The following is a 9295-nucleotide window of genomic DNA, read 5'->3' as shown; positions in this document are numbered from 1 at the left end:
CACTGGGAGAGGATGAGGATGTCAGTACAAAGCCTTGTGAGGGAGGGGCTTCTGGGGTGGTCACTCCAGATTCACGCTGGTCTTACTTGCAAAAGCTTTTATTGATTTCCAGGAACTCTGAAGCTTAGCATGGGCTTTCCCTGCTTCACACCCCCCAAGTCTGTTGAGAGCTTCCTAATAGTGAGTTTTGGGGGGAAATGACCTGTGCCCATTGTCTGTGCTATCCCCCTCCAGCTCTGTTCGTAGGTCTCTATGGCTGTGCCAGGTCCTCTTACCTGGAGCAGGTGTGAGGGCACCCTGTGGTGCCTGCTGCCCAGGTGAGTGGCAGACTGTGCCCGCCTGTGCAAGTGGCAGCAGGGCAGCTTGTTGTCCCCAACTCTGCCCCTGCCCTCAGCTGGGCACAGCTATGGTGCCCGTGGCTGTGCCCCTTTGCCCTCATCATGCTCGAGGGGCCACAGAGCTTGTCCTGGTTGTGAGGAAGGGTGGGTGGCATAAGAAGGGCTGAGTGCACTGCAGATTGCTGCCAGCACCTGTGTGCCAGCGGAGGAAATTTGGGTGCAAGTGGCAGAGCTCTACTGAGCCCCTGCAGGCAGGGCCAGGGTGGGCGCTGACCTCCTGCCTTACCCCAGCCTTGGCCCTGCACCCACCAGGGCACGTGCCCGGCTCACTGCGGTGCCCGGACCACGGAACGATAGGCCTGTATAATCTCCTGGCTATTGGGGCAGGTGTATTTGAACTCCTTGGTTTCACTGGCACTGTTGAGGTACCGCCACACACCCCGCAGGTCCTTGGGGATCCCAAAGCGGCGGTAGTGCTGGCACACAACCTGTGGGTACAAACGGGGGAAACTTGCCTGACACTGTGCCAAGGAGGGCTCTGCCACCAGGGCAGGCACCAGTTGGGAAGGGTGGCAGGGAGCCAGGGACATTCATAGCACTGCACAGTGGAGGGCTGGCGCTAGGGATGCAGAGAGGAGTGGGGTCTGTGGGAGGGCATGGTGCTGGGCAGGGCTCCTAGGGAGAGAGATGCTGGGGGACATGGAACTGAGAGAGCAACTGGGAAAGGAGCAGGGACTTGCTGTAGGTACCAAGAGGAAAGTGAGGGCTTAGGGATGCCAAGGAAAGGAGAAGGGCATGGTGCTGGGATGCCCATGGCTTACCTGAACAATGTTGAGCTTTGGCAGCAGGTTGCAATCAGCCAGTGTGAGGTGGTCTCCATCAAGGAAATGGCGCTGGGAGACCCGGAGGTGCGGGTCCTGGGCCAGCTCGTGCTCCAGAGGGGCACTCAGGTACTCATCCAGCTTCAGCAAGGCCCGCAGCAGGCTCCGCTGCAACGCTGCAGGGAGAGTGGCCAGGTCACAGTACAGCCCTGTTCTGCTGTGACCTCCTGCCAGCCCAGCCCCCCTCCAGGTGTCAAGGCAACACCTGTCAGCCTCTTCCCACCTGGCTCAGGCTGGTACCTGCCTCTGCCCTCCCACAGAGGCCTGGCATAGCCACACTGGCCTGCGTAGAGAGGGCAGTGCCTGAACAGACCTGACGGTGGACTGGGTGGGGGGACTGAGAAAGCTCAGTGTGACCAGGCTAAGCTTTGGTGTGTTTCACTTGAGAGGTTGCATGGGGTGCTCCCCCACCCACTCCTCACCCTCATCCTGGGCAGGTACCGGGTTCTTGATGAAGGCAGAGAATTTGTGGAAAATGTTGTTTCCAGCCAGGCTTGACTCTGGGTACTGTGGGACCAGACTGGGGCACCTGCGGGGATATGGGCACAGCTGAGGCAGGTACCAGAGGCTGACAGGCTCATGTTCTGTCAGTTCCCTCATGCCTCAGCTTGTCCTGCCCTTCTATAGGGGGGCCCTTTCCTCCTCTCAAGGCAGCACCAGCCACTGACATGGGGGGGCCCAGCTGATCCTCCAGAAACTCCTCAATGGTGATGGTGTCGGTCTTGGGCTCTCCGTTGTAGAGGAGGACAGGCAGCTGGGCACCTGGAGCGAAGTCCTTCAGCACGTCCAGCGCCCTGTGGGAGGTGGGTAAACCACTGATGCCTGGCATGTCCAGGGTTCTGCAGGGCACTGTGTGTGTGTGTGTTCATACTGTGCATGAGTCCCAAGCAAAGGGAGTTCTGGTCGGCTGGCTGGTGCACAAGGTGGTGCCCTCAGGCCCCTCCTGCCTCAGTGTGTGGCCAAGGAAATACCTGCCAACCTCCCTCATGCACCAATGGTCACCTGGGGAGGTACAAAAAGTTCCATGCATCCCATAGTGCCCCACCCTTCATCTCCCTTCCCAAAGTGTTGGGGACCTACCAATCCCCCACCCTGCACATGATCCTGGCCCCAGGGCTGGCACCCCTTTGGGAGGGGGCCACCACTCACCTCTTCACGTCCACAGTGGTGAGGGTGAAGGGCACCCCTTTGAGCAGCAGCACCATGAAGAGCCGCTGGCAGAAGGGGCAGTGCCCTATGGTCTCCCCATCCTCGCTTGCCTGTGGGCACAGAAGGAGAGCTCAGCTGCCCTTTTGCCCTGGCATGGTCTCAGTGGGGTCTGCCCCAGAGGGTGAAGACAATAGGGCACATGCCCCCGCCCAGCCTGTGCTGCTGTCCATGGCACTGCTATGCCTGGCAAGGCGCCAGCTCCTGGCCCCTGCCTTCTAGAAGAGCCTCAGTGCCACACCCCACAGCAGCCACATGGCACAGCAAGTGCTGGCCCTGGCACCTTCTGGGGACAAGGACCTCCAGGCTGCGGCAGCCTCACAGTACCAGGGGGGCAAGGGCTTGAGAGCACTAGTGGCAGCAGGGGTGGCAGTAGCAGAGGACAGTCCAGCAGCAGAGATGTGCCAGAGGAAGGTGACAGAGATACAGGTGGCCCTGTCAACCCCAGCCACAATCCCAGGTGAGCTCTGTCCTGGCCTGTACAGCCAGACAGACTGCCCTAGCCAGGTGGTGGCTGGGAAGGGCCTGGCAGGTGCCAGCAGATGCTTTGGTGCTGGCCTGCTGGGCCCTGCTTTAGGGGGAACCTGGTCCAACCTCCCCAGGTTTAGCCCCCACAGGCCCTGTGCCTGCAGGGCAGGAAGCAGCAAGCAGTGTGCCCTGGAGAAGAGCCCAAGCTGCCCGCTGCCTGTTCTGCTGCCTATCCCCTGCCTGCCGCACTGCCTGCTGTCCCCTGCCTGCCACACTGCCTGTTGTCAGCCCCATTGCCAACCCAGTGCCTGATCTGCTGCCCACTATCTGCCCCCCTGCCTGCCCAGTGCCCCACATCTTAGCACTGCAGTGGGCAGGGGCAGCCCAGCCACCCCACCACAGCACTGCCAGGGTTGATTGCCAGAGCTACCAGTGGCCTGGGGCACTGACCTGAGGACCCCCCTCACCTTGACAAAGAGCTGGATTTGGGGTTTTTCGGCCATGCTTCGCGGCGGCTGCTGCTGCTGCACTGCTGTACTCTGAGCACCACAGCTGAAACCACGGCCCCTCCCAGCCCACATTCCTCCTTGGGGTGCACCCGCTCCCACCCACGCCTGGCCCCATGGCACAGACAGGACGCCCTGCCATGGGGCCCAGCCAGTGTGGCTGCTGCCAACCCCAGGCCGGTAATGCAGCTGGTGGCATTGCCAGCTGCTGCCACTCCTGCCTGTACCCCCAACCACTCCACACTGCTTGAATGATGACAAGCACTGGGCACAGACTGGTGTTGTGCCCCAGAACTCCCTGCCCCTAGCAGGATCCTGCAGCCCCACCCTGGGCACTGCCACTCTCCTCCTCAGCCCAGGCCCTCCCAGGCACCCAGCCCTGCCATTCCCCCTATACTCAACGACACAGCCTCAAGGGATTCAGTTATTATTTTTTATTTAAAACAGTCATTATTTTCACATTTCATCTTCTTTTTGTTTGGTAGCAATATACAGGCAGCTCCAAGACGTCCCCACCCCCAGGGGCTCCACGCCCGGGGCTGAGCATGGCACTGGCACCATGCCCGCAGCTGGTGGCCAAGGACGTGAAGGGGGAGGCAAGGCTGGAAGCAGGGCCAAACTCAATGAAGTGAACAGTGTTAAGGCAGCAGCCACCCCTGCCCTGGGGTGCTACCTTCCCGCTCCACCTTTGGACTGACTCTAGCACAGCAACTGTGCCTGGGCAGCACTAAGCCCATGGCAGATAGGCCACCGTAGCCACCCAGGCTGTGTGGGCACCTCCACTGACCCTCAGAAGCCATGCAAATGATAGCATGGTGGCAGGGGGAAGACTGGGTGGACAGGGAAGACACTCTCTGACTGGGGTGCCAGTACCCTTCTGGAACCTGGAACAAGAACATAGTGTAGCAGGTATGGGGCAAGGATAAAGCTCAGAGCACAACAGCACTGACCACCCTGGGGTGCCCCAGGGTGCCACCAAGGTGACAGCTGGGGACTCAGAGATGACAGTATCCCCCCTCTCCCTAACGGCAAACTTTGAGCTGGCTTGTCCCCCAGCATCCCCTGGGGAAGGCAGTGTGGCCAGCATAGGAGCAGGGGCATGCTGGTGGGGGCTGCCCCCCTGTGCCCTCCAACCCATCCCAGATCCAGCCAGTTTCCCATATGCCATTAAAAAAAATTGTCTGAAAAATCTGAAAATAGAGCTTCTCCCAGTTTTCCCCTATTGAAAATAGTGTATATTGTATCACAATCCATAGCAGGCAGTATATGGGCCTGATAGGACCAGGGGGCATGGGGACAGTTGAGTTTAGGCCCTGCTCCTGTGCCTAAGTGGGGCCAGAGCCAGTCTCTCTCCACCTCCCATAGCAGCCAGCTGAGGTACCTGGTGCTGCTCAGGACCTCCAGCCAAGCCTGCGCCAGGAAGGCAGAGAGGGCAACAGGGCAGAGAGCACACAGGGCAGACAGACCATGGCTGCTCCCCAGGAAGGTGTATAGCCACCCTGGGGGGTTGCCAAAGACTGTGGCACGCAGCAGTGGGGGGGCAGGTCAGCATCACAGGCCCACCTCTGGGCACAGCTGCAACTTGTTGAGAGCTGCAGGCACCAGCCATGGTCCCTGTGGATGATAAGGCAGCAGGACCCTCTGCAAAAAAGAGGGGCACTGCTGACTGAGGGGGTGTCCACTGCTGGCCAATGACACTGCCAGTCCCACTACTGCAGTCCATCCTTCCCTTCCCACCACCCCAGGCACCACTGCCAGGCTGCTGGCACCCACCCGGACTGTCTTGACCTCGTACCTTAAGGCCACCCCACCACCAGCTTCCAAAGCCAAGCTGGGGTGCTGCAACCCCTCTCCCAGTACCACCAGTGACCCAACAATAAGAACCTAGTGCAGCCGGTTCCTGTACAAGGGGTGGACACTGTGGAACAAGTGTCAGGGCAAAAGCAAAGTGGAAAGGGACACAGCAGAAAGGCGGCAGAGCTGCAGCAATGCCCTGTGATAGGGGAAGCAAGTGGTGAGGGCAGGCAGGAGGCAGGATCAGAGACTTGAGGGTGAGTGACATGATTAGGGGCAGAGGGGAGAAACAGCTGGTGCCAGCATGTGAAATACCCTGTGAAATACCCCTCTACGCTGCCACGTGCCTTGGCAACAGCACTGCTGCCTGGGGACTAAGCCAGTGCCCAAGGCCAGGCAGAGCCCAGGGCGAACAGACCCCAGGGTGGGCAGGATGTACCAGTGAGGCCAAGACTCCCAGTGACATCCTGCTGGTGACAGAAATCGGTTATGGGTGAAGGACCAGAGCACCTGCCCAGTGGTGCCCAGGGCAGCATCAGCCAGGGGGGATGTGGAAGCAGCCATCCTTCTTCTAGCTCTGTGGGGCCAGGCCTAGGGAGGTACCCACAGCCAAAGGTCCCCAGAGTGAGTGCAACATGAGTGTCCAAAGGCACTGCTCACAGGCCTGTGTGTCTCTGCCCCAAAGTGAGTGGGGCTGGCAGTGCTGGCACCAAGCCATGTCCTTTCCTTCAGAGTCTCCATCCATGGCATGTTGAGGACCATGCCCCCAGCACCACGTGGTGATGCTGCTCCAGAGCTGAAGGGGGCAATAGCCACCCCAGTGGTGGCTTCCAAGGTCCATCCAGGCATTACTGTACCCACTGTGTCCCCCCTGGCATGTGGCTCCAGCTGTGGCAACTCCGCTCCACGGGGCAAAGGGAGGGAAGAGGCCAAAAGGGTTTGGTGGCTTGACAATATGGTTGTCCCCGGGATCTCAGCACAGCGTGTCCGTGTTGAAGGAGAGCTGAGCCTGAGCAGGGAGACAGGCAGAGCTCAGGGGCTGCCCACTTAGCCAGCATACCCAGGGCATCTGGGACCAGAGTCTGGCACAGGCGGCAGAGCAGAGAGCCCCCACCCCTCCCAGGCCCAGCCACTCCATTGTGTCACCTCTGTGGTGTCACAGCACCCAGTCCCAGGGCCTGTGGCACAGACACAGGAGGGACCAGAACACCCAGATCTGGGGACAACCTCTCACCCTCTCCTCCTCAAAGCTGATGAGGCCTTCGTCATCAGTCTCCAGGTCCTCCTGCTCCTCCACCACGAGGGCCCGCAGCTCAGTGGGGGTGGTGCGGGGGCGCAGCAGGCTCAGCACACGCTCCAGGGGTGACTGCAGGACACAGCTGGGGCTGGTCTCCTGCTGCTCCAGGTTGTCACTTTGCTTCTTGGCAAAATTCACAAACACCTGAGGAGGAAGGGGCAGGAGACTCAGGTATTTGCAAGCACATCCACCCCATGCTTGCCAGGTCAGGACCCAGGGCATCCTGCTGTGTGGTGGCTGCCACCATGCTCCCCACCTAGCTCCAACCCCTGCCCCAAAGGGAAATCCTGCCTGGCACTTTGGCACTCCCTGGGGACAGGGCATCCAGCTGCCCATGCTGTCCCCAGTCTTACATTGTCCAGTGTGGTTTGGCTGACAGAGTAGTCTTCAATGCCCAGCACATCCACCACCTGCTCCATCTTGCTGAAGACCTGTGCCAGTGAGATCTGGTCCGACTTCAGCTGGTACTGGGCCTTGGTGTGATGACGCTCCTGGGACGTGATCACAGAGGGGACATTGAGCCCCCACTCCCCGACTCCCTCCCATCACCCAATGGAGGATGAAGGCTGCTTGTGCCCCCAGAAGTGGGAGCTGGCAGGGGACAGCATGGCCACCATGAGCAGCTCACCTTGAGGACAGCCTCAGGGAAGTTACGGTTGAAGAACCTCACCACCTCCTTGACATTGAGGCTGGACTTGGTGCGCACTGTGATCATGTAGCCATCACCAAACCTGCACAGGAACAAGGTGCCAAATGAGGGCCTGTCCCCTCATCTGCTCCCCCAGGACCCTATGGAAAGGGACGATGCTCTCAGGCAGCCACTACTGTACATCAGGTCAGTGGCAGGGCACTTCAGTGACCCCGTTCCTGCCCACCTCTAAAGCAGCACCCACACAGAGGGCTGGCATCTTGTCACGGATGGCACGCTGTCATCCAACCATGGGGATCCAGCCCCCTCCTGCCCAGTAGCACACACAGGCTGCTGGGCCCCATGCAGGCATTCTGAGCTCCTGCCATGCTCTTACCTGTTCTTCAGGTGCTGAATGCTGCCGAGACACTTGAGCCGCCCATTCACCATGATGGCCAGGCGGGTGCAGAGGGCCTCGCATTCCTCCATGCTGGGGTGACAAGGGAGGGTTCAGAGGAGGGCATCAGAGGGCCATGCCAGGGCTATGGTGGAGAGCTGGGCCTCCCAGGCCATCACCCAAGCGCAGTGGCCCCACCACCAGGGATGAGAGAAGGCAACAGAGGGTGTCCCAGGCTCCCCCTGCTCCTCATGCCAGGGACTGGGGAGCCAAATGCTGGGGAACCCTCTCCCTCCCACACAGCACCCCAGGTGCTTGGAGGCATCATGGGCACAAAACCCCTCTGGACCTGTGGGACGTGAGCACCACGGAGCGACCCGTTTTGATGACATCCAGGATGAGGTTCCAGAGGAAGCGCCGTGCCTTGGGGTCCATCCCTGTGGTTGGTTCATCCTGGGGGATAGACAGCACCCTCAGACATGCCAGCCCTGGGACAGACCCTGACACTCCCTTCCTGTCCTGAGTCCAGCTCAGGCCTCCACCCCACACTCCAGGAGATGCATGGCATGTGGTGAAGCAGGGGGTGGGTACCTCCCACCCAGAGTAATTTTTCTGCCCTCAGGGCGCACCAGGAAGATGAAGGCTGGATATCCGATGAGCGCAATGGCTGTGGATAGCTTCCTCTTGTTGCCCCCACTGTAGGTGCTGGCAGGCTTGTCTGCGTACTTGGTCAACTCCAGCTTCTTCAGTGCCCACTTGACCACCTGCAAGGCATGGGGGACTGCTGTCATCCTGCCAAGGCCACAGGACTGGCAGAACAGGCAGGGGTTGGGCTGCCCGGCACATCAGCTGCTGAGGGGACTACTAGCCAAGTGCCAATCAGGGAAGCCCCATGGCAGCCCCTGTCACAGCCATGAGCACTGGTGGGGACCTGCAAGTGCATGTGCCTGGCCCTGGCAGCCCATGTGGGCACACTGCTAGTGTGGCACTGCCAGGAGAGCAGCAGCACTGGCTCAGGCTGCCGCTGCCGTCCAGTGAGATGCCATCCCTGTGGCACAGCACCAGCCCTTGGATGCTGCTAACTGCTTGCCCAGAGCCCTACCCGCTCCTCATCCTTCCAGGGGATGCCACGCAGACGGGTGTAGAGCTCCAGGTGCTCCTGGGCCGTCAGCTCATCAAAGAGCGCGTCGAACTGGGGGCAGTAGCCCAAGCTCTGCTGGACCTGCAGAAGCTCCTTCAGGATGCTGTGGGAGAGGATTGAGGGTTTGTGGGAAGAAAGAATTCTTTTTGTGAGGACTGCTGCTGAGTCACATGCCTTTATACTGGAGCATCTTCCCCCTGGTAAAACCCCACTGGGCAGCCTCAGCACAGGGCCACTGTCTCTTGACCCACATCCCAGGTTGATGGTCACCCAGGAGGACACAAGCTTGCCGAGTCCCACTGGAACACACAAGCTCACTCATGCTGCTTTATCCTGGGAGCTCTCCAAGCAGATCCCATCCCATCCCCAGGAAAGCAGGCAGCTCTCAGGCCCCCCTTACCTGTGTCCATTAATGAAGGCCTCTCCACCTGTGGTGCTCTCATCCCCTGTCAGCATCTTGAATGTTGTGGTCTTGCCTGCACCATTGACACCCAGCAGCCCAAAGCACTCCCCAGGGCGCACACCCACACAGAGCCGGTCCACAGCCAGGATGCGCCCAATCTTGCGGGACTTGTACACCTGGCAGGGAAGGGGATGGGAACTCAGCACCCCAGAAGCCATCTGGACTCACTGCCCCAC

General features: G+C 60.2%; 2 protein-coding genes across 9 annotated transcripts in view; both read right to left on the bottom strand.

Moving 5' to 3' along the window:
• Positions 1 to 82: 82 nt before the first annotated feature.
• CLIC3 (chloride intracellular channel 3) lies at positions 83 to 3476 on the bottom strand. 2 transcript variants are annotated; one of them, XM_059865289.1, is made up of 6 exons: positions 3361 to 3476; positions 2369 to 2478; positions 1888 to 2013; positions 1642 to 1748; positions 1160 to 1335; positions 83 to 826 (listed from the first exon to the last, which is right to left on the bottom strand). In XM_059865289.1, the coding sequence occupies exons 1-6, from the start codon at positions 3472 to 3474 to the stop codon at positions 665 to 667; spliced, it is 795 nt and encodes a 264-aa protein (XP_059721272.1). In that variant the 5' UTR covers positions 3475 to 3476; the 3' UTR covers positions 83 to 664. The 2 variants fall into 2 exon arrangements, with proteins under 2 accessions (XP_059721272.1, XP_059721273.1); XM_059865290.1 differs by lacking the exon at positions 1888 to 2013.
• Positions 3477 to 3818: 342 nt separating this feature from the next.
• Positions 3819 to 9295, bottom strand: part of ABCA2 (ATP binding cassette subfamily A member 2) — a 34327-nt gene continuing 28850 nt past the window's right edge. For all 7 annotated transcript variants that reach the window (XM_059865548.1, XM_059865552.1, XM_059865553.1 and 4 more), the window contains 9 exons: positions 9057 to 9235; positions 8618 to 8759; positions 8145 to 8279; positions 7865 to 7968; positions 7516 to 7608; positions 7119 to 7221; positions 6844 to 6981; positions 6428 to 6634; positions 3819 to 6202 (listed from right to left, as the gene is read on the bottom strand). In XM_059865548.1, coding sequence (XP_059721531.1) covers positions 6167 to 6202; positions 6428 to 6634; positions 6844 to 6981; positions 7119 to 7221; positions 7516 to 7608; positions 7865 to 7968; positions 8145 to 8279; positions 8618 to 8759; positions 9057 to 9235 — 1137 coding nt within the window. In that variant the 3' untranslated portion in view covers positions 3819 to 6166. The remainder of the gene's footprint in view (positions 6203 to 6427; positions 6635 to 6843; positions 6982 to 7118; positions 7222 to 7515; positions 7609 to 7864; positions 7969 to 8144; positions 8280 to 8617; positions 8760 to 9056; positions 9236 to 9295) is intronic.

Source organism: Haemorhous mexicanus, chromosome 21, assembly GCF_027477595.1.
Source record: "Haemorhous mexicanus isolate bHaeMex1 chromosome 21, bHaeMex1.pri, whole genome shotgun sequence".
Lineage (NCBI taxonomy): Eukaryota > Metazoa > Chordata > Aves > Passeriformes > Fringillidae > Haemorhous > Haemorhous mexicanus.
The sequence above is the reverse complement of the archived record's forward strand: the minus strand, read 5'-3'. Positions and strand labels throughout refer to the sequence as shown.